At 40.3% G+C, this 25,000-nt stretch overlaps 2 protein-coding genes across 2 annotated transcripts in view; both read right to left on the bottom strand.

Moving 5' to 3' along the window:
- Positions 1–5,815: 5,815 nt before the first annotated feature.
- LOC138001109 (uncharacterized) lies at positions 5,816–6,496 on the bottom strand. The gene has a single exon (XM_068847772.1). It carries the CDS (start codon positions 6,494–6,496, stop codon positions 5,816–5,818), a length of 681 nt encoding a protein of 226 aa, XP_068703873.1.
- Positions 6,497–8,027: 1,531 nt separating this feature from the next.
- Positions 8,028–25,000, bottom strand: part of LOC138000232 (DBH-like monooxygenase protein 1) — a 22,488-nt gene continuing 5,515 nt past the window's right edge. The window contains exons 5-14 of the mRNA XM_068846491.1: positions 23,084–23,269; positions 22,203–22,305; positions 20,201–20,367; positions 17,597–17,669; positions 14,575–14,660; positions 12,024–12,062; positions 11,715–11,774; positions 9,954–10,078; positions 8,902–9,022; positions 8,028–8,486 (exon numbers count right to left, since the gene is read on the bottom strand). Coding sequence (XP_068702592.1) covers positions 8,337–8,486; positions 8,902–9,022; positions 9,954–10,078; positions 11,715–11,774; positions 12,024–12,062; positions 14,575–14,660; positions 17,597–17,669; positions 20,201–20,367; positions 22,203–22,305; positions 23,084–23,269 — 1,110 coding nt within the window. The 3' untranslated portion in view covers positions 8,028–8,336. The remainder of the gene's footprint in view (positions 8,487–8,901; positions 9,023–9,953; positions 10,079–11,714; positions 11,775–12,023; positions 12,063–14,574; positions 14,661–17,596; positions 17,670–20,200; positions 20,368–22,202; positions 22,306–23,083; positions 23,270–25,000) is intronic.

Below are 25,000 nucleotides of genomic sequence, written 5' to 3'. Positions count from 1 at the left end.
GATATACAACCCCCGGACGTAAACATTTAATTACGTATTTAATTTTGTCAAACATTCAACTATCTTTCTATTGCATCTACTCGCTACGATTTCTTTGGAGCATAGTAGAGGAGAACAAGAAAGTATCACAAAATCAGACATTTAACGGCCCCAGAATGTAAGACATTGAACCCCTGGTTGGTTGTAGATTGAATGTAAGACGTTAAACAACCCCAGGATGCAACACTTTGGCCACTGAACAGACTGGGTTTTTTCTCTATTGAGTTTTTTTTTTTAACACAATGCAATGTTGTTTAGTCGGTAATTGCATAGAACATGAAAACAGTGGGCTTATATTTTTAGTTTGAACTGAAATCTCTCTCCCTTAGGGTGTTCTAAGCTATTGAGGGTCTGATCATGAGTGCCAAATAAATTTAAATTGGATATTATGATGGATATTCAATTTTTGACTCTGAAAATCACAAGATTGTTCCAGGTTAAGCATCGCTAGATGCTGAAATATTTTTTTGTAAACCGGTTCAGAAATAATAGGCACAGCGGATCCATGTATCTACTTCCATTCTCACTGGTTTGCCCAGTCCAACAACAGCTGGACTTGATAACTCGATCGACGCTGATCTTTAAAAGTGAGAGTATACAAGACCACACATTGCATCATCAGCAGTATCTGACTGCGAAACATCCTCAACACAATAACGCGTGCTGTGAGCATCATATTTCAGGTTGCACATCTTGGCAATATGGCATTTTTTTGCATCTGTAACACTGAGCGGCCTTGCACCAACACTCTGAGGGAGCATGGTTTTGACCACAATGAAAACAACGAACAGATTTCCCTTGTGGACGCCTTGGTGTGGCAACTTTGCCGACCTTGTTTACTAACTCGTCTCCGGTTGCGATGACGTCACGAACATCTTCTTTGTTAGCTAACTTCGTTAATGGTGCTGTCTCAAATGCATTTTTGAAGGTCAGTTCCCTTTCCGCTAACAACGTCTTCTAGATTTGTATGTTTTTGAGTCAACAAACAAGTTGATGGAGAGTAATGCTCAATCGAAACTCCTTTTAGCTCGCTGGGGGGCCAGAAAATTGCGAAGACCTCCATACGCATTGGCTCCAACCACAGCAAGTAACGTCGCAACTTCATTGTCCTTTTCGACATAACTCGCAGCAAAATAGTCTACACGTTCGATAGAGGTTGCAATATCTTCTTTGCAATCCACATCCTCGTCACCAGTAGTAAATGATCGATGATTGGTTTAAGTCATATCTAATTGGTCGCAGACAATATACGACTGTTAATCGGGTTATATATCGGATGCCAGTCAAACGCTTTGCGGAGTTCCTCAAGGTTCCGTACTGGGACCCTTGCTTTATTTTTTCTGGTATATCTATGATCTGAGTTATATAAATCTTTCAATAAGATTCATTTCTACTTGTTTGCCGATGATACTAGTGTAACTTATGCAAACAGAGATCTTATAACACTTGAAACTGAATTTTAACGAAGAGCTTTCCAAACTGTGTACGTGGTTAACTGTCAGTAAACTAACTTTGAATGTCGAAAAATCTAACTGTATCATCTTTCGTCCACGCCAAAAGACTCTTTCCTTTCATCCCAATATTAGAATAAAAGATAGCACCTCAAATACTAGCCAACCATTAGAATTAAAAAAATATGTTAAATATCTTAGTATACTCATTGAGACGAACCTCTCATGGAAATATCCTATAAACTACATTTGTCAAAAAGTCAGTAAATCAATCGGGATTATTGCCAAGCTCAGAAATTTTGTTCCCCGTCTCACCTTACACTGCTCTTTAATTTTGCTTTATCTGAACTGTGGTATCTGTGCTTGGGGTCAGGCTGCTGAAACACACCTTCATATAGGCTACTAGTTCTGCAAAAGATGCTAATGTTTATGCGCTGGATAATGATTTATCCGGTGGATAGCGTTATCCACCTTTTGAACAACTGGGGCCAGTAGTACAAAAGGTTGACAAAGTTACCGAATAGTTAGCGTTTTTTCATGCTTTGATTTATGAAACTTTCCCCTGGAACTGACATGGGAAATCGCATTTCCGAGGCCTTAAAAATAAAAAATTTCTGGGGGAGCAAACTCCCCTAAAGGCGCCAGCCTTTGGCGCTCACGCTCAACGGAAAAACGACGCTACGCCCCTGTCTGTATACTTAGTACCTGCAGTAGATGAAGTAGCTCAGTATTATAGCAACTTCAGGAGGTGTAGTAGCTGTAGTACTTGTAGTAGTTGTAGTATTTGTAGTACGTGTAGAAGCTGTAAGAGGGAATACAGATGAGATCATCGGAAGGAGAAACAGTGACAGGTGTCGGTAACTGTCACGACACCAGACCTTGGCTGTGCGAGTAAGGATAGCGCATGTAGAGCGCATTGTGCTGGAACGCTGACAAAAAATGAAGCTTTAATAGGACTGGGAGCCAATGCGTCCTTTTAAGTCTATAAAGAATTAACGCGGGAAAATGCTCAAACCAAAGCAAATTACATGACACATGATTGGTCTTGGCGGCATTTTATGAAAAGAGACAATTTGTCGTCGCGTGACCTGATGGATCCTTGAGGAGTGATTAAGGGATAACAGAAGCATTAAAAGCAACCGCAACAAAAGCAGAACAAATACTACTTTACACCCGGCTCTGTTACAGCGGATTAGTTTTCCCTACCCAGAGAAATTTTAGCCTCCCCGGTACTCTGTGAATATTTAAATTTTGCCAGGCCATTTTTTGACTGCCCTGATGTCACTTTTACAAACCGGGTATTGTTCCTGAATTAAATTTAAATTCAGGTTAATTTTAATTTCAACCTAGGTCATTTTATTGTAAACTAGGTTGAAATTGAAAGTAGGAAACATCAACAAAAATCCATCAATTATTATCAAGTACGTGTAACGTATTGGTAAGTAAATTGGTCCTAGAGGTGAGTCGATGAACTTAGTATAGCTTAAATTTCTCATGATCATGAGTATTTTATAAAACCCCAATGGTTGTTAAGTCTAGGCACTTATTTAAATGGTTAGGGATACTGTACATGATACCCGATTCCACTTCTCTTTCTCAGAGCTTTTTAGAAGTACATTGTTCATTGATGAATCTCCTTTGGAGGGCAGGGGGCAACAATACTGAATTATCTTCTAAGGAATAAAATGAACTGAAACATACATGATGTATTGTTGATTTTTAATTTGCTTAGTTATTTGCTCTATCTTTTGCTTACTTCGAATTTGTAATAATCAAAAGCAAGTAAATACAAAACTTTAAAAAATCAGGAAAAATGGTTTCATAATCTATTGACCAGAAGCCATTTTGTAGGCTCTTGTAAGTGTTATTTCTTTTGAGTTATCAAATAAAATAGATGTTGTTTTTTTTTTATTTTGCTCAGTCTGTTTGTAGGGGTAAATCCAAACTTTGTGATTATTTTGGCACAGCCCCTTCAAGTTCTACAATTTGACCAAGTAGCAAATTTGGATGAAGGGGCGTTTCCTTTCCCATTTTATTAATTTTCAGCGGCACATAATCCTGAAGTGCGAACCTCTTTTTCTTCTTCCCTTTCTGGTGTATGATAGCCGCAGACCGCAGACTGCTGGCTACCTACAAATAGCGCTGATAAGCAGTATTTAAGTCTAAGCACCCATTTCAAATTGTGCTGATAAATAGTATTTAAGTCCCAGCACTCATTTCAGAGCGGTTAGCTTTCAATTACTGTGATTTACGGTTAGTCTTCAGTCCGCGGTCTGCAGTTTGCAAGTGTCAGACACCGCTCTCCTTCAATGTTTGGTTCATCCACTTTTTCAAATTATTGACCATTCTCCTGCTCTGTATTTGATGTAGCTGTGACTTGTCCACTCATTTGTGGCTTCTTGATTTCTTCAGTTCCCCGAGATATTTCAAAAACCACTTCATAAGGCATTTTGGCAATTTTTTTGTGAGTGGTTATGTTTTTTTTACAAGCGGTTTCTCCAAGACGATGACACCAGTGGTTTGGTGATACGTTCTGTTTTTTGATTAAACTACAAAGGTTATCTTTTGTCGTTCTATTTTCCCTGCCACCATCAGTTTTTCGCAGTGCGAACGTAGCGGCGAAAATCGGTTTGTTATCATGACTAGAAATGATGCCTTGTTCCTGGTGTATTTTGCATAGCGACGGAAATAAATTTCGTACAATATTTGACGATTAATTTGTCCTTCAGAATCAAGAGCCCACCTCTTCCAAACAATTTTTGCTCGTTTTTGCACTGGAGACTCAGAGCATTTTCATTATTCTTCAGATAAATTTAGCCACGATTTAAGTTCTTCATAAAGTTCCATTGGCGGCGAACTGTGTGGATGAGCTGAAAATTTTTAAAGTCTCACTTTATGTCATTTACGCAGGTGCGAAATGATGGTTGTCGCGAAGGCTTGGAAATAACTTTAAAACTCATTGCTAGAAAAAATATCTAGCCGATTCGGTTGCTGATTCGATGGCTTAGCGGTCAATGCAGAGAAGAAGTAACCTGGTTCGAATCCTTGGAGCTGCATGGAATGTTGTGGAACCTCATGGTAAGTGGCACAATCCGTTCGTATATAATACACCTTATTCCAAAATGGCCGCCATCTTAGTATTCTTTTGTATTTTGTATTCTAATTTTCCGCTTGCAAGCGAGCCGATAAGGGGTAATTTGCATGGAAACAAAAAAAATACTAAAAATGGCAGCCATTTTGGAATAAGGTGTATAACGTAAGCACAGTAAGGAAAAAGGGAAGGAAAAGAAGAGACGGTTAGCGGAAGAAGAACGGAAGACAAGAAAAAGGTGGAGGAAGATGTTTTTTTGTTATTTTCTTTTTTATCCCCCTAAAAATCCGGGCCCCATTTTTTTTTACATCCCCCAAAAAAGGGAAAATCTTTTTTTAGACAGTTCATATAAACCTAGGTTGAAAGAAATTGACCTAGGTTGAAAAAACAACTTAGGTTAAAATTAAAATTGACCTGCATTTTAATTCAACCTGTAACATGTTTCTTAAGCTCATTTTTGAAAGAGGCAAGATGCTACATTGACTACATTGACAAAGAGAAAAGAAAATGCAATGAACGAAAAAAAATTGCCGACCAGGTGGAAAATAAGTAGCCCCGGTAATGTTTTTTTTTCTGAAAACCTGGCGAAGATACATATCCCAGTAGGTCTTTACAGAGAGATGTTAGTTTCTAGGAAAGTAGCTTGGCCATATTAAAGTCACTGCCGACAGGGGTTGTAAACTGTCAAATTAAAAAACCGTTATGAATGAGACTTTCGCAAGAGTCCATCACCCAAGGGTAATCAGCGTCAGAAAAGTGTCTATTTTTTAGGTTTAAAACCGAGTTTGGCGGGAAAATAAACAATAGCTCTGTCCACCTGACCCAATTAGATAGCATTACGTCATTCACGCAGTTGTTTTGTTGTATCTCACATTAGGGACCTTTAGAGACTTGTCAGAAATTAGCAGGGGGGAGGGGTAGGGTGGAGATTTTCAGTAAAACGGTCAAAATAAAATGACCCTCTCTAGGTGAAACATTTCAGAATAAAGAGTCATCATCATCATTCGGAAGCGGAGCGGGAGATTACAAGATTTCACCACGCACGTCGATCTTGGGCAAGTGAGGTGATTGTGTCGGCCGACAGCTCTAGTACGTGTTGAATGTAAGGTAAGTAAGAGGTACGAGGACGTCCAGGTCTCCTTTTGCCACGTGGTGGTACGTAGAGTGCATATCTTCTGGCAGGCTCTTCTTCTGGGAGAAAAAGGACATGCCCAAGAAAACTCAGCTACGTTGGTCATGGAGTAACAGAAATGGATACATGGTCTTTTCGTTTAATATCTAGAAGGATCCCGTAGCAAGAAGTGGCAAATGCCTTGATTTTGCGTACCATGTCTTGAGATAGCACCCATGATTCGCAGCCATAGAGAAGGTCCGTCACACAGGTGGTGTAAACAAAATTGACTTTAGTTGAAATGGGTAGTTGCGAACTTCTCCAAAATCGTTCAAGCTTCCAGAAAGCACCCCATGCTAGCACCTTGCGTCTTTTAAAATCACTTGCGGAAGATGCCATTTGGGAGCCGAAATACGTAAAATCCGTCACATGGTTGATCGCTTCACCATAGACTTGCAGTGGTGGGGTAGGATGACAATTTGCAGTCATGTATTCTGTCTTAGGCACATTAATTATCAGGCCGAGGTCTTTTGATGTTGATGCGGTTCTGGTAAGCTGGGTCTGTGCAAGGGGGACGGTGGATTCTAACAATGCAATGTCGTCAGCGAAGTCCAGATCATTAAGTACCTTGGCTAGGTACCTTCTTGAACGACGTGGATGTGTCACAACTCCGGAGTCAATGTCTGAAGTGGCCTTTGTCAACAGGAAGTCAACCAATATCATGAACAGGAAAGGGGCAAGAACATCACCCTGGAGCACGCCGGTTGAGACTTCAAACGGGTCAGAAATGCTCCCATCTACCATCACTGCACTTCCAGAGTTGCTGTACAAAATGTGCGTGTAGCATTGACCACAGCTTCTGGTATTCCGTAGTGGCGCAACACAGCAAACATAACCCTCCTGTCAACGGCATCAAAAGCCTTCTTGAAATCAATGAAGGTGACAGCGATAGAGAGCTGGTAGTCTTGGAAACCTTCCATTATCCGCCTGAGAATGCGGATCTGCTGGGCACAACTTCTCCCAGGGCGAAAGGCTGCCTGATTACTCCTTAGGATGGGATCCACATGATCTCGAATTCTGTTGAAAAAGATCCTGTTGTACACTTTGGCACTTCGGGCGGCGTGAGACTGCTGTAAGTTTCAGCGCAGAACTCATGGACAACATCAATCATTGCATCGCCGCCAGTTTGTAGTGCTTCAGCTTTGATGGGCGCATCCAGTCCAGCAGCTTTATTGATCTTCATTCGTCGTTTAGCTAATACCGTTTCCACTCGTGTCGGTGGTCCAGTTTGGATGTTGAGGTCCTGGGCAGCGGGAAGAGGGAGTTCTAATGGTGATGGACCACTGCTGTTGTTAAGCAGAGAACTAAAATATTCTTTCCATTCTGCAAGTAATTCCACATCACTGGTTGGCGGGGTTCCGTCTCTTTTCTTAACTTTGACACTGGTTTTCTTGCCTTTGCCAGAGAGGTTATGGATGATTTTACATATAGTTGTATAGTCGCCCTTTGAGTCAGCCAACCTAAGATGAATAGATAATTTTTTTATGCAAGGGCCAGCTGTTTGGAAGGTATTGGTAGCGAGAGTGAAGTGAGTAGCTCAGATGAAAGTTCTGTGGATTTTAGTTCAGAGAAAAGCTCCGAAATCTCATCGTCTAGCAAGAGCAAGCATTCTGAAAGCGGAAATACTAGAGGAAGAGCACAACGAAGAAACTCCGGCATGCGAAAGGTACAAAGTACAAGAACTGGGGGTAAAAAAGTTTGCATGGCCACCGCAAAATATGCAACACCAATATCTTACAGTAACAGTGCAACTGAGTAGTCCAGTGGTTAAGGCGCTTGCCTTGATATCCGGATATTCCGCGTTGGAGACCCGCTCTGACCACTCGTTGAATTTGTTCCTGGTAGTCCCTGGTTCAGCTTCCCAACTGCCCTGGTTTGCCTCCGGCCAGTTGGGATTCTTAACAGTCACGGTTGTTGTTCTGTTCCGTTTTTTCGTTAATTGCGTTTCATTGGCCCTGCAAAGCCCTTATGGGGGCGGTTAATTATGTAGGTAGGTAGGTAGGTAGGTAGGTAGGTAAGTGGGTATGTATGTAACTATTTTGTGGGTATGTATGTAACTATTTTCACGAACCAGCTACCCTGCCAGGTCTAAGGTCGTAGAAAGGGACTAAAATTCGGAACGGTCTGTCATCTTTTTCTGCCCTGTCCACAAAGTACAATATTACAGCTTTGAGTTGACCAGAACGTTCATTGCCGTAGCTTGTGCGGGCTCAATGGGTCTACTTTTGAATCAACTTTCACAAGGGAGAAAGGAAAGGCTTCGGGGAAAGGACCAGTTGTTCTAGTGTATCCTTCATTAATTGTAATTTGTTTATTTTTCGTGAAGCATTTTGAATCACGAGCTGACGTGAGCAGCTTTTAGAGCTGCGTGTGTGGCTTACGCGCACGCGCTAAGCTGAAAAACCTTTCGAGCCTCCGTCATATGAGAGGCAGAGCAAATCGAATCACCACATGTTCAGTTAAAAATAAACGCGAAGTGGGTGTGCTTTCTCTTTAAACAAAGGCTAACTGATAGATGTACAAAAAGGTCGCTAAATCCCTCTAGGGTGGGTTAGGGGAATTTCTGAAGCAGTGTTGTTTCAGTTCAGCGGATGAAAGCAATCAAAGATGCTATCGTGACTAGCACACTGAAGTATCCTGGGACAACGTTGGTAGCCACGGAAACCGTGTCTTTACACATGGATTCTGACTGGTAAGGTTTCTTGATCACTGGTTTAGGACTGACACCATAAACCTACAATAGACCATACAAAAAGTAGTCTTTTAAAAATTGTTTCTGATTGAAGGTAACCCCTTCATTCGCGAAAATGTTTTGAAAGTATGTGAACTATTTTCGATGGATGAATAAATGGAGTTCAGCTTGACAAATACCATGCAAACCTTTGCATGTTGCCTTCTCGATAAACAAAAAGCCAAAACCATGTAATATGATTAGTTTAGATTAACATTCTCCGTCATTTGTGATAACAGGTAGTCGTCCTCAATTGAAAATCAGGCGATTAAATGAATCAATCTGAATCCAACCATGAAATGCAACCAGTTTACTGAAAACACTCATTTTATTCCTGATAAACATGCAGCAATACTAAGCGGCACTGGTACTTCTTTCGACACTCAAAAAAGCAACAGCCCTATGTACAATAATTTACCTGTTTTGCTTTATCCACACAAAACGATAAGACAGTTTTGGTCTCGCGGTAGGCTTCTTTTAGTCCCTCGTCCACCGCCCCACTCCAGAAGGTCGGCTTCCCCAGTAATTCATAGTTCTGTCTGTAACAAGAAACGATTTCTATTTGTCTTGGCTTAAATAATAAAGAGAATGCCTGCCCATGAAGATCACAATGTTCGCACCCGTTTAACTTTGATCTGATATAATAACTCATGATAACAAGGGCAAAAAGAAGCGTTCTGCACGTGCGGCGTGCATTTGAGTTCATTTCATTCCAGTCCTTTGCAAAAAAACAAATGTGAAATGACCACAGACAACGTGAAAATAAAACAGTTATTTTCTATTCCGTTAAGTTACTGCGATGGTGTTCCTACATCCAGTCTTAGGTTATTTAGCTAAAATTTTACAACAAATCTTTATTTCTCTGCGACGTTTACGCTGACGTTGTTAATGAAGTCACTTGACGTCCCAAAACTATAGCTACGCACTGCAACACATGTACATACACAAGTACAGGACCGCGACCAGGGAACAAATCATCCGGATCCTATCTGCAATATTTTTCCATCCACGGCGTGCTTTTTTTCTTGTGTATCATTTCTACAGCACGGCTGCTTGTGGATACCGTGCTGAAATGCGCTTTACCACGATGAACAGCGAAGGAAATATTTGAAATAAAAAACTCCATCTGATATAGGAAGCATCCAGTTGGTTGTATACATAGCGCGGGATTGGAACCAGTGGCAGCCAAATGCAAACCTTGTTCCACACTGCCTCATTTAGGGAAGAAATTTATAAATGATAATGATAATGGGCTCAAATATATTTTAAAGGTGAAATTTTATGTTATCTAGAATTCAAATGCCCTGCGAAACTGGCAGGATTTGAACACCGATGAGTTTTTGGGTCGGTGGGTCTGCGAGAAGAATGGTCACGAGTATTAGGTGCGCGCGCACAAGAATCCCTTACGTCAAAGGTCGTACGTGCACAAACCTGCCAACAGATAAGCATACAAAATTTCGAAATAATTACTTGAGGTATTGTTCGTCCCATTTTTGCCAAGCTGGCCGCTCACTTGAAAGGCATAAAGAAGTGTTTACTTTAGGATAATACAACAACAGTGAGATGCACATCTCGTCCCTGGTACCAAGACCTCCCTAAAGCAAAGGAATGAATGAATGGATAAATAAATAAATAATAAATAAATAAACGGATGACTGAAAAAAAAAATGATATGAGGGAGAGAGTGAGTGAAGGAATGAATAGATAAATATTTGACTTCAATATTATTTAGAATTACCGAGTGTTTAAGTTTTCAGAATCAACACCTACTCAGTCACTAGTGAACGGTACTTAAAGCTACAACGTGAAATGACCAAATCTCAAGCTCTGAGGACAACGTGAGCACATAGCGACGAATTTTATTTTTTTCCGCCTGGTTTCAACATCGTTTCTCCCACTTCAGTCCCTGATTGGTTGGGGTAGTTCCACGAACTGGACTAATGACGAAAACGTTTGGAAAATGTAAACCTGTAATTCTGAACGACGTTTTCGAAATGACCAGCTCCCGACGTCAAATGAATGGCTTCATAGCTCACTTGGTTAGAGCGTCGTACCGGTATCGCGAGTTAAGGTAAAGACGGTAAAGGAGATCCGCCTTTAAATATTTATAGGTACTTCGTAGCTATAAAATTCACCAAAGACTCAAAATGAAAAAGCGGCGTTTTCGGTGAGTTGTTTAATTTGTACACACTAGATTCAAGACGGGGTTAATTTCTCTCTGCGTCCAAAGGAGCATGATATTTAAATTTGCGCTCTTCAAGTTTACCCAGCTTTGCGTGTTTGTTCGTAGTTTTTGTCTCATACTTAGTTTTATATCTCTGGACAGTGGTAAATGATAAATCTGGTGGGGGAAACACAGTTCTGATTGGTCTTCTCAAATCATGACGGTTCGGGTGGAAAAAAAGCGTAATAAGGTGTTCATCGCTCGCCCTTTTTTGCATGCGCGTTAACTTTAATTTTTGCAGAAAACTGAAAAGAAATGTACAAATTTTCACACTGCACGTGCAGAGCGATTGTTTTGCTCATTAAATGCTATTGTTCTCGTTCTCGTTGACGTCGCCGTCATAGAATCTTAGAAGCAAACTGCCTCGCGAGGCGGTTTGCTCAGTCGTTTCCTCACGTGTGCGGGGAAATTGTGGTGAGAAATTTGCCTCGCGAGGCCGTGAGGATAAAATCAAACATGTTTGATATTTATGGGCCCGCGAGACAAATTCCTCACTGTGTGCGGCCACCGTGAGAATCGAGCTGAACTTGGTTTAATCAAGCATCCAATAAAAATACATGGCATATTCACGTGACTACAGCGGTTCAAGATGATGTCAGAGGAAGAAATTCCGACGTCACTGAACTCACGTGAGAATTCCATGTTTTTTTATTGGATGCTTGATTGACCAAGCTCAACTCGATTCTCACGATGGCCGCACAAAACGAGGAATTTGCTTCGCTTGGCGAATTTCTCACCAAAAGTTCCCCGCATACGTGATCATGAGAAAACGGCTGAGCAAACCGCCTCGTGAGGCAGTTTGCTCAGCTCTTTCCTCACGGTAAGGTCCCTATTACCTTAGTGGAAGGCAAAATCTGACTCTACGCCTGTAGAGAAGAATTTGTTACTCTCGACCCTCGCCCTAGGTGAAGCGAATAAATATGGCCAATTGTTATTGGGCTGATACGTAGTGTGACTACCTTTGATTATCTCTAGACCGCATAAAATTGACTCGCCATAATATTTACCCGTGTGAAACCAGTTCTATCCATCGAGTCATAGACGCACACATTTATCAAGGCGTCCCCCTGTAAAAAAAATATAAAGTTTCGTTAGCATATTATTTGGCTTTCGATCAGAAATACTCTTACGAGGAAAGTTAGCAACAAGGTTCAATTTTAACTCGCGGACTTCAAGCCAAATTCGGTATTCCTTTAGGATTCCATCTTGAAAGTCTTCTTTAGTTGACCATTTAGTTTGAGAGAGGAATGGTCGGGGAAAATTATGTTCAGTGAGGGAGGAGAAGGAGGATAACGTTTCAAAAGTAATTTTCTTACTGGAGCAACGTGAACTTCTTTCCTCATTGTTTGATATTCCTGCGAATAGATAAAAGAGATTTAGTACCGTTTTCAGTGGCGAATGTTATCATCTATGAAAGCTGTCCACTGCTGAGCTCTCACACTGGCATTCTAGCGACATATTAGGGAGAGGACATTTCCCGTGCCAGGACAGTGGTGTCTCCCAGATTGTTATACGAATCATCTCTAATGGAGAAAAGAATCTTAGCAATGTAAATGTGGTTGTTTGAAGACAAGTTAAAAGGGAAAACAGCTTATGGTCGTCCAAATGTTTCAATATTCGCTAAATTCTATTCGCTGTCGCTAAATTCCATTCGCTGTCGCTAAGACTTCATTCGCTGTCGCTAAATTTAATTCGCTATCGCTAAATTTGCATTCGCTATCGCTAAATTTCATTCGCTGTCGCTAAATTTCATTCGCTGTCGCTAAATTTCATTCGCTGTCGCTAAAATTTAACCCCTTCACTGCGTGCAGACAATGACAAAACACGTACGAACAGCAAGACAGAAGTTAAGAACCTTCGGGTAGCCATCTTTGAACAGGCCGTAATACCAGGACGGCCTGGAAACGAATTGCGTGAGGGTCGGCCTTGGAGGTTTCTAACAATATTTTACAACAGCGAAGTTGATGTAGTAGTGACGAATACTGTTAATTGTCAGCAAATATTATGTTTTCATTTTAGCAAATGCAAATTAAGTTAATTCAGTGCTAAAGAAGGAACATTTGCAACAGCGAAGAAGTTTTAGCCATAGCTATTGAGTTTTAGCGACAGCAAATGAGTTTTTGCGACAGCGAATGCGGTTTAGCGACCGCGAATAGAATTTAGCGAATATTGAAACATTTGGACGACCATAGAACTCCATCTAATCAAGCTCAAGGAAGTTCACACGTCCAACGCAAATGCAAACACATTGACACACGCGCGCGCAATTGAGTATCCCAAGATGGCGGACGAAGTTGATGTGTTGCATGACGTTCTTTCTTCTTCTTGGTCTTTGGCTAATAAGGCGAAGGCCTCAACAATAGCATGACAACAAGATCCAAACGTGTATAGACCTTATTCACAAATGGCTATTGTTTTATTATTCTTTTTTTAATGTGCAAATTAGCCTACCAAGCCTCATTTTAGCGCAAGAGTTCTTTTCAATTCACTGTATGGTATCGAAACTTGGTAGGCTAATTTGCACTTGAACAAAAGAATTATAAATTGAACCGCGATAGAATAAGGTCCATGGTTTCGAGACATCTTTCGAAAACGAAAACTTCGGGGAGATTACCATGATCTAGTAAGAGAATTGTAGCTTGGTGATCGAGAGTATTACTTCTGTTTAGTAATTATATGTGTTCGTTTATTGATCGCCGCAGGATATTTTCTAACGCTCTCAGATATTTTTTCATCCGACGTGATTGAAGAAGCCATCTTGATTTCATCCCTAGAGACATGGAACGAGCATTTTTCACCTTGCGTTTGCGTTACACCAAATCACACGTAAGAAATGCAAACGCAAAAGGCGAGCAAATGGAAAATTTTCCATTTCTTGCGTCAGTGCTTGCGCTTGTATTTGCATTATGGTAATTCACACATGTATTTGCTTGCTCTTGCGTCGCTCGTGTGAACCAGCCTTATAACTGTGCTCAGCTTTAAACCTCGTGCTACATTAAAGTCAGCATCATACTCGGATTTCATTGACATCAATTGACAAGGCTTAAATGTCCTCATTTATTTCTATTAAAATCTTCATTGTAACACAAATTTACAAGACTAAGCTGAGTGTGGAATTAAGGCATAAAGTCTCGTCTTAACACGTTTTCTCTCCCACGTTTTGAGCCGGCAGCGTGAATTTGCTTTGCGTCATGACTATGTCTCTTCATTGTCTGCATCGACTGTGGTTTGCGGCAGGAAAAAAACTTAGTTTTGTGGTACTCGATTGAAGAGCATCCTCTAAATCAAACCAAAAGCCTTTGAGAGACATTTCCAGACTCCTTCTAATGTATTAAGACTGTCTGAAGAGATGAAAAATTTGATCTCTTCGGATATCTTAGCTGAAAATTGAAGTGTCCGAAACTTTTAGACAATGATGTCTTCATTTCAGAAACTGCTAGCTGAACGTTACCCTCTAAAAACTTCGCACCGAATCATTTGCTCATCTGAAACTGCTAGGTGACCTTTTCAAGTGTCCAAAATTGCACAAATATCTCTTCCGAAAACGTAGGGACTTCTTTTCCCTGGTTGCGAATCTTTTAGGTAATGCTTTAGTAAAGAAATCTGTAGCTGTTTGGCAACGTAGAACCGAAATTCATACAACAGTTAGACTCTCCCGAACACATATTTCACCGCAGATTATCGTTGGGTGCCCCGGAGATCATGTATCAATGACAACATTGCAACATTCGAAGCAATCGGAAGATAGCCAGACTATTCCATTCAGAAAATATGCCATTCGTATGAAACAATATATTTTCTGAATGAAACTATAATACGAAAACCAAGTTAGATTGACTTACTCGGCCCCTTTGAGACGTGAATTACCTGGAAGTTAAAATCATAATGATCGTCTCTAGATATCTCTGGAAGCTCTACTTCATTTCTGATGTGGCGGAGAAAGATCTTGCGGCCTAAAAACACACAACATTATTCTTCAGTTCGTATCATAATAAAATTCGTTATTTTTTTGCGAGAGGGCATGGTATCGAATCCTGCAATCTGATTGGTTCTTCGCGCGGTCCGGATTTTCCTATCGATCTCTGCCCACTGGCACGGTAACGCTCGGAGAGTTTTTTGTCCTAGACCTTTAATTTCCATTTTTTGACACCGAATCCGTTTACATACAGGAGTTACTTTTTATTAGACAAGAGGTTTAGAAATATAATTTAAATAAAAATATTCCTCTTTGAAACGTTCAGTTTGTAAGTCGCTTTAATGCTACATTCGATATCAAACGCGATGCGAGTCAACAATTTAAAAAGTGATTTCAGAGAGGAAAAGAAAAAGTTATTTACCAGCTAAGGGTCGGTGCGCATAGCGAAAAACTGTGACCGAGGTCTTGAAAAGCTGCCTCCAGCCTGCGGCCTCGAGCAGCATTTTCAAGACCTCGGTCACAGCTTTTCGCTATACGGACCGCCCAGCTGGCAAATAACATATATTTACTCGTTTTAGTTCATAATAATACAGTTGAGCCGTTCGCTTGTCCCCCGATTGTCTTACAATAAATACATCTTATTCGATGGTTTAACAAATACGCGCGGATATTTTTGCGAGTTGCGTAGTATTCTTCCGAAAATACGTGCAATGAGCAAAATGTCCGCGCGTATTATATGTTAAACCATCGAATAAGAGATTTATTATTCTACAAAAAGTTGTTATTTTGATTCAAGGTTATCTGGTAAGAGTGTTTCTAAAAAATGCATCATCTGTCTTTCAGGGCGCTTGCGAACAATGTAAACAGCACAGAAAGCCAACCAAATGTCCTTTATTATAAAAACGAAATGACGAGAGAAGCGATTGCAAGGTAAATTCTCAGGCTTAGTATCGCGTTGAAAACAATTTCTTTCATTGAAAAACTGCCTTTCCGTCCGTATTTTCTCTGTTCTAAACCGGTAAAACCAGGAGACTACAGTGTATTACCGTCTCATATTTTGCGCGTTCTCTTGACCAAATATGGTAAAATGGCGTAATAGTGGAATAATAATATCGTTGATCTCGACGTATTGACCATTGTAAGGTCTTCATCAGCGATAATAGGGAGTTTAAGCAACGTAAACGGCGACGGCCAGGAGAACGTCACAAATTTGAATATTTAGTGGGCAAAAACAATAGCTTTGCACGCACTGCGCGTGCGTTTTTCACTTTTGTCCATTTCTTTGCCGTCGTCTTCAAAACAACAACGTAAAATAGTAGCCAAATTTGAGGTTTTACGACGAAAGTCAGCACTTGAGGACAAATTTTCATTTTCTCCCCTAAATTGAGCGCCGTTCCGACCAGTGTCGCTTTTGGGGAACTACCACACCCTTGTCATTTTAAAAGGGTTGAAATAATCATAAAGCGATTACAACAACGTGAATTTATATTTTGATATGACGCTCTCGTTGCCGTCGCCGTTGCTTAAGCTTTTTATTAGAGAGGTTAAGCATGACGTTTGCGGCCAACGGCAAACGGCAGGCTCCTGCTTGTCATAAAAGCGTGAAAATTATTTCATTTTAACTTGTCTCGTTCCTTTGAGAAGTTACTTGATATCTGGAGCTAACAGGACAGAAATGAGTTAATATCGAGCAGGGTTCTTATATTTTTGGCAAAACCCTGCTTTCACTCACGAAATTTGCCGTTTGACGTAAAAGTTATGCTTAAACTCTCTATTGTCGACTTAACTGTGCCGTAGCCCAGAAAACAAAACGAATCAAGAAAACTAAAAGGGAATAATTTGGCCTAGAATGCTCTCTAGGGAACTAGAGGCGGCCGAAACCGCTTTACTCTAGCCTCATAAGATCCTAGAAAAAGGGTGCAGGGTGCAATTTACACTTGATCTTAGCCAAAAGGCCAAGAAGCGATCTCTCGAGAGTGGAAATTTTTTTTTTCGTTTCGCGGAAACGCGTGGGCCCAGCAGGTTGACTTGCTTCTAACTGAACGGCGTCATAGCTCATGCAGTTGGTTGGTTGTTGCGCCTGCATTGAAGAGGTCGTGGCTTTGTATCCCGTCGAAGCCACCTGAATTTTTTAGGTGCGAGGATCACTTCTTCATTTCGTACTGTAACACATGATCGAAAAATATAACCATTCTTCATGTTTCCAAAAGTTTGCATAAACAATTGGACTCTAAGTACCCTAGGAGCGTCTGCAATCATCTGCTCATTTTAAACATGCTTTAGCAAATTTCATAAGTTAACTTGCTACTGTGGCAGTTTCTATAGAAAAACCTTAAATAACAATGACCACAACCAGGTTTTCTGAGACTGCGAGACTGAGCACCCCCAGCAAACCATTGTTTTAACGAAAACTGCTGGTCAGCAAATTGGTTCTGGTCATTGCTGTCTAAGGTCTTCCGCCTGTATAGGATGTTTTCACTCGCGTGATCAGTAACCTTGATTTTCTACCGAAACAAAAGAAAACGTTTGCATGATAATAGAGCTCAATTCCCAGAGGATTAGTTGGGGACACCAAGATGGCCGCCGTTCTATAATTTAGGTACACCCAGATGGCCGCTGTGACGTCACGTGAAAACACTCTATTGTTTTCAAGCTTACGTCATTGGCTATTTTGTTTAGTCTTTTGTTTCAAGTTTTGTCGGGAAGTCACTCAAATTGTTTCTCACGAAAGATGCTACATTGTCCAATTTTAAGGCTAAGGTGGAAGAGGATGTGGGAACGCATAACCTCCGACTCCCTGAAAATGGACTTCTGCTATCCACCTGCTTTTGTCCCGTCGCGTACCTTTTCCTCGTTGCCACGGCAATTTCCTTATCATTGGCATTTCGGAGCTATTTCAAATACAGCCACAGCAAGCGGCGTAAGTTGTGGAACGCTCTCCCTACTACTAGTTCAAGTAAAATTATTATTTACCCGTGAGATGTGTGTGTGACATAGCAGCGAATACATTGATTCCTCCCTCTGGTAGCTTGGATCCTTTGAAGCCCTTAAGCAGAAAACGGACAAAATAAGAGGTTTACAGATGATCTCCGCAGACAAAGATAAGACATAAATAACTTTGTTGCATGTACAAATGTTGATTGACGAAGACGAGAGCAAATAAGAGATCTAAAGATATTCATCTACCATTGACATTGACGTCGCAAAATAAAACCATCTCATAATAACAATATTGTAGCTCAGCTGAGCACGAGGCACTGCACTTCTCAAAGCCCGTTGGGACATGCGCTATTGAGCTTTTTTTGGTCATGGCACAATGAAACTATTTTTTGTCTTTTGTAAATATTATTATAGTGTAAATGTTGGCGGTAAAATCTGTTCTCAGGTTTAATCCGTTTTAAATTTTCCCCAGGTTAAATTGGTGGTCCTCATTTTATCTAGGTTGAATACGCACTCAGATGAATGGAAGAAACTTTTTTTGGAGCCTAAATTAGGCCTAGAGAAAAATTAGGATCAGGTTAGGATTATTCTTGGTTATTAGACAGGGATATTTATTGACTATTAATATAAAAAAGTAAATAATGAAAAGAACTGTGTTGGGTTGAGCATGTTCGTTGTTGTAGTTTAGTGGAGGGTCCGAGTTAGACTTTCTCAAAGTCGTTCGCTTGGTTTTCTGGTTTTCTGGTCGCCCTCCGCGCTCGTACGATCGCGCTTCGCGCTCTCTGTCGCGCTACGCGCTCAAAAGCTCGACTTGTGAGCAAGTCTAGGTCCGAGTTCGAGTATCAGTAAATGCATAATGCAATTCTTTTTTGTCTTTTTGTGTTGTAATGTTGAGACTGAATGGATAAGTTTATGGATACATAAACCGATAAGATGATACGAAACATTAATAAGAAGATATGTTGAGATGCGTAAGGCAGACCTGGAGGGAAGGAAAAGGTGTTTTCAATCTGTTTTCGGGGGTCGATAGCTGCTTACAACGAAGAGTGCATATTCAACCTCGGTAAAATAAGGATCACAAATTGTCCAGTTTCGAATTCATCAAAACCGCTGGATCGAAGAACTAAAAGCGTCTCTGTGCAGGGTTAGCCTCGACCCAAAAAAATTAGATCAATATATATCAAAGAAAAAGTGAAATTTTCAAAGAAAACATCACACACATGTACAGATGAGAAAACTTTCCCTGATACCCTTCAGGTAGAGGTTAACACTGTACCAATGCGTCTTTTGCATTTTTGGTCAGCGGTTATAATGAAATTCGAAATTGGACTATTTGACCTAAGTAAAAGCGGATTCAACTTGACCGACAACATGGATGCTTGCGCGACATAGTGTGACAATGAGAAATTTCGTATCTCCGCACGGCCATGTAATTTACTCTATGTACGACGCTTTGCTCGACGATTCATTGACAGATTTGACAAGTTTTCGTTTCGACTAGTCAACAGCAACCTAATATAAGCGCGCGAAACCTGAACGGTCGCTCACTGAATAGTCACGTAAGATAATTTTTCTCGCGAGGGAGCAAGTTATAAGTTGAGCTTTACGTTTCTTCTATTTTCCGACTGATCATGAGTTGAATAATAAATCCCTTATTGGACGATTTAGTGTGTAGTATCGTGGGATATTTTTACCTGTCTCTTGTATTTTGACCCGCCTTACGGGCTCGCCAAAATACAGCAAGACTCGTAAAAATATCCCACTATACACCCTGTTTTCCGCTAATGACGTCAAACTCATGCTTTTAAAATTTATTCAGAAATGTACAAAGGCTTCAAACAAGAAAAGAAATCGGAAAAGTTTTAGGCCTTTTTACATTTCTAAATAAAATTTGAAAGCAAGAGTTCGACTTATTAAAAGGGTGTATAATACACACTAAATCGTCCAATAAGATAATTATAAGAAATCGTCCAAATATATCGTGTTGTTTTTGGAACCATTGGATTGAAAAGTCACTTTTTTATTTGCTTTGAAAGACGAAAAAAGTCGTTATACTTTGATCATAACCGTGCAATGAAGGGGAATGGGTTTAATATCGCACTGACGTCATAGACTACTTTGAATTTGGTTGGTTCTTTGAAAAACAGCGATGCAAATTAATTTGTTACGTCAACTCGGTATAGAACCCATTCCCCTTTATTGCTCGGCTATGGATTAAAGTATGACCACTTGTTCCGTATTCCAAAGCAAATAAAAAAATGAATTTTCAATGCAAAGGTTCTAAAACGGCAACGCAATGTATTTGGACAATTTCGGAGAAAAAATAAATAAGTAAATCAATAAATAAACTAAACTTGAAAACTGTATTGAAATGATAGACACTTAAATCTAACGATGAGCTGACGCTCGAAACGGAATAACGCATGCGCATCAGCTCGGAAATCTTTCTGACTGTGGTCGTCAATCAGTTACTTTATCAGCTCATTTGATAAAACCAAATTTTCTTATAACCAAGAATTATAAAAAGAAGTCAAAGTTCCGACCACTCTATTTATCTCCTTTTAAGTTGCTCAATCAACTCGTGAAGACAAAACGACTTATTATTTTACAATCAAGGTACAATGTAAGGCAACACACCTGTCTGGTGCAGTTAGAACTACAGTAGCCATTGATTTCCCAGTTTGTTTCTTTTGGCGGAATCGTAAGTGCATGATCTGAGCTTGCTCCAACCAACAATAGCCCCGCATCGTATTTTCTCAGCTGTTTGGTGTAGTAAAACCGGAACCCAGAACTGTCAATTATTCCTTTAAAAATCAAAAAGGAAACGACATGATGAAGGCGCTTGATATATTCAACATTGATATTTCAAATTCTGTGCATCGCGTTCTATGCGACATTCGCGCGCGAGCAAATTTCGAGTTTTCCATCCGTGCGTTATTGTCAGGAGCCAATGACTAGGAGCGAACAACTTCCATACTAAGCTCATGTCACGGCATTTTTACAGACCGATCTATTTTTAGACTACCTTTTCCCTCGGAGAAAAAAGCCGTTCCGGCCCGGTGACGCAATGACGCCAAGTTCGTTTTTTGTGATTGGTCATCGGGGCCCCACGAGAGTCTCACTCCCGGGAAATTCAATCTAAAAATAAATCGGTCTGTGGAAAAGACGTAACGGGAATATAGGGCAGTTGTTCGCTCCTAGTCATGGGTTCTTGTTATTGTTTAATTTTCAAGTGTCTGCCTCAGATTACAACGTGGCGCAATCCACTCTTTTCGCTGAGACATTAAACTTCACTGATTGAACCGTTCTTCGGTCATGTTCACGTTCATGGATAAAATCCCTCACATTCGGTTTTGCCGCGCGCTATTGTCCTTGGCAATGACTGGGAGTATCCGTGCGCCCCTGTCAATTTAGGGAGCTTAAGATTTTACGACGGCGACGGCAACAACAATGGCGAAAAACAATGATATCATTGGTTAAAAGAGCATAAATAATCGTGCTGCACGTGCAGCACGGATTTTAGGACGGATTCTTGCGGTACTCTGCGTTAGGACGCGACGACGTGAAATTACCAAATTTGAGGTTTTGACGACAACGTGAGCATGCAACAGAGAATAATCTATTCTCTATTTTCACTTTGTAACTGTTCGTACCAATTTATTTCTAGGATACTTCGCCCAAATTGTAAGAAGTGAACGAGATAAAATAACTTCGAAAGAATTATGATAACGCAAAGGGATATTTTAAGGTGACGTTTTTGTTGAAGTCGCCGTCGTAGATCTTAAGGTCCCTAATATCTTATCTACACTACTATATCTTGTAAATTTTAGTCAGATCTTTGCATATCTCGGTCAAGAGAGGATGACCTAAGAGAACGGATCCCCATGCCCCATCATCGTTTTTTAAAATTTATCTTTTATAGTTTTTAACTTTTTAAACCTTACAATGTTATTAAGTAACGTTTTGTCGCAAGTTTTTATCGTCAAATCTTTAATTTCGCAAAGCTATTTTAACTTCTCGTTCCCAACACCGCGCGTATTTAAAATTTCATTACGTCATTACAACTTGCCAATCAGGTGCCTCTCTAAAATAGCTGAGTAGCTAAAATTAGATTTTAAATAAAAACTATCATTGGAAGAGACCCATGTATGGGGGATCCGTTCTCTTACGTCATCCTCTCTTGTACCGGTCATAAACTACGTCACAAAGTAGGCGGGCGATAAAGGAGGCTAATTACCAATAAGATAGAGATCTTCGGGAATGTCGAACTATGCCGAATTTCCATAGCGCTTAAAAGAGCGTTTAAACATTAATAAATATTTAAAATTTGGTGCGGCCCATTGCACTTTGGTCTATCTGCATAAATGATATCTCATTTCAGACTAATCTGGTGATATAAAAACGCGTCTTGTTTGTGTAATATTAATAAGAAATATTCTTACTGAAGTCAATTTTAGAAACATGCTCAACAAAACTAAAGAAATAAGCATCGACCGAAATTCTTAACGTTTCATTACTCCCGGTAGAAAGATACAGATTCGAGTGAAATACGACATCCTTCTCGTTCTTTCGTATCCAAGGTCCCAAAGCCCGGATGAGAGAAATTAACGATTATTAATTTACGATTCGTTATTCGTACCTTCCTTCTTTTCAGGATTATCGTAATGTATCTCCAGGATTACGACTTTCGGGCTGTCAGCTGTTCCAATTGGTAAACCAGCATGCTCAGGGTAATAGAAGGCCTAGAGAAAAGGGAATCACGAAATACCACATAATGTTATTCTTGAAGACTGAGATTCTAGGCAGCCAGAGGCAACCATTGGAAAACAAGTATCTTAAAATCATATTTCATGTTCGCGCAAAAATTAAAGAAAGGAACGTATGATATGAAGATTTCTTAGCAAAACCAAAGTTCTCCATCATTTTTTTGGCTCAATATCTCACATCACCTTTGCATTTGTCAACTTATCAGAAACACGACTCAAAATGTCTTGCACCCGTTTTCCTCGAGTCTTGCGCCCTCCTCAGTCAGTTAGAGGTATTTGAAAAGTAACAATACTACATGTACAACAGGTTCTTAATATTTCCTTTCTTTGAGTGCTCAGACTCAACAACGGCGATTGTAACAGAAATGTGAAATCTATCAAAAAGTAGACTGTTCATTTGATATATTTGACGTCTCGCTTACGACCATTTACGTCAGGCTGAATTTGCGCATTTCCCGAATCAAAGAAACTGATTTCATTTCAACCCATTTCTTTCCTGTTAGCTACAAACTGTCTACATTCACATTCAGATATCGAGCAAAAAGAGAAACAAGTATAATTAAAGGAATTTTCATGGTTTTATGACTAGTAGCAGACTGTCCTTTGCCATTTTTAAATCTCCTGTACGCAGATATGGAGCAGGTTTTAGGCAGCGGCATAAACTCTCGTCTCCTACCAATTTGGCCCAGGTTTGATTCCCATACGCACTTGTGGGTTGGGCCGGGTTTGTTGGTTCTTAACTCTTATTACTGACCTTTCCGCCAATAGCCCATCCAGCAATTGATGACCTTCCAGCGCATTCCCTCAACGGAGGGGGCATATTAGATCTGTAACATTTGCCTGAGAAGTTCAAATGGTGAACAGGGAAATCATCTCGGCATTCGTATAAGAGAATATGGTGAACGACACCCTCGTTCCCCGATTGGATAACTGGCTCAATCTGAAAGAACATTAAGGGAGTTGAACATTTAGAAAATTCGAAATTTGAGATTTGCGCCAATGGTAATGCGTTGGATGACAAAAATTATGCATGACTAAAGTAGTATGGCCAAAGGATGTGAGATCGCTGAGGAAGGCAAAAAAAAAAACAGTGTGAGACGAGGGGTAATTTCATTACCTAAGTTTTAAATAAAAAAGTTAGAAAGATGCGTGAAACCGATTAGTTTAACTCAAAGACATGTTTACAGACGAATAGAGCCTATGAAATACTCAAGTATTTCTATTTTGAGTTATTCTCTAGAATGGCTTCATTTACCATGCGTTGTCAACTTAGCCAATCAATGTACAATGCCCTCAATTACGTCACATACAGGGCAAACGGGAAAGGTCAGGCAAAATTTGCGGTTTAAGGGACTGTGCAATAATTATCAGGAAGGGGGGGTCCTAAAATGAGCTTCACCAAAGGAAAAATTAGATAGGTCCCCCACTCCAGCAGCGTCAAGATTAGCTGTGACCCCCCCCCCCCCCTCACGTTCTCTCAAAATTATTATGTGCCCCCCCCCCCCCCCCCCCTCTCTAACCCGTACCTTTAGATATTGAAAAACTTGAGAACAGATACCAATATCTTTTATCCGACAACCCTGCTTGTGCAGGAAGGTTTCTCCGAGAGGATTACAAGCCAGCTCCCCATGATGACAGCAACATCAGACGTTGCAAACAAGAGGCAAATGATATCCAGGACAAGCTTAATGCTGTCGTAACCAAGTTAGAAAAACACTGAAGACTGGCCTCAGCTGTTTACACAATTTTAATGCTGAACAACGTCATTCAATAAAGTCTCAAGTCGGTTTAAACGTTCTGCATCTTGTAGAAGACCTGGATAGGGTGATGGCTAAATATAAAGCGACATTTCCTATTGGTGCCAAATCTAAAGCATCCAAATCAAGAAAAAAGAAGGAACAGAAGAAAAAAAGGGAGAAGAAGAGGATTGCTGCCTCAGAAAGCCGTAGGACCCGAACCTGTATAATTTTTCGGTCTTTGGGAGGTGAACCCATTGATGACAACTATGAAACAGAAGTATGTGGCATTCCTCAGCTAGAAACTGTAGACCTAGAAACCCTCTCGCTGTTTAAATCAAGAACAGACCTGGCATGTCTGCGGGACCTCTTAAATGCCAAATGTTTTATTGGCAAAGCTCACAACGTGGTTTGTGACTTCTGTGCATGAGCGATTGTTTCAATCTATCATATGTTGACATTCTAAATAAGTTAAAGCATGTGTTTATGTTGATGCAATATTTAGACATTATGGATAGTCAAAGGCGTGGCATCTGTCTATTTGGAAAATGTTTATTTATTCATTATCGAATTTGTGAAATTTAATTAAGACCCCCCCCTCAACTTACTTGAGAAATCTAATGTAGAGCCCCCCCTCCTTTCCATTATTTTAACTTAAGGCCCCCCCCTCTGGTTTTAGCCCCCCCCCCCCTCCTGATAATTATTGCACAGTCCCTAACAACAATCAGGGAAACAATCTTATTTATTGCCTGTTAGCTACAGACATCCAGGAACCTCCCTCAAAGAAGAGAGAGAACTTGGAGTAAGAGAATTTTTCATACTTTTTTCATAGGCTTTTTTTACCTCCCTGGCGTTTGCCGTTTGCCAGGTCTCATCACGTATCTCTCCGTCAACTATTGAATTACTGCTAGGACCTACAAAACTGGGCACCGTAG

Source organism: Montipora foliosa, chromosome 4 (genome assembly GCF_036669935.1).
Source record: "Montipora foliosa isolate CH-2021 chromosome 4, ASM3666993v2, whole genome shotgun sequence".
Classification (NCBI taxonomy): domain Eukaryota; kingdom Metazoa; phylum Cnidaria; class Anthozoa; order Scleractinia; family Acroporidae; genus Montipora; species Montipora foliosa.
This window is presented reverse-complemented; position numbering and strand designations above follow the sequence as displayed.

Coding starts and splice junctions, on each gene's coding strand:
- LOC138001109 (XM_068847772.1), bottom strand. CDS start 6,496: ATGGTAGATGGGAGCATTTCTGACCCGTTTGAAGTCTCAACCGGCGTG.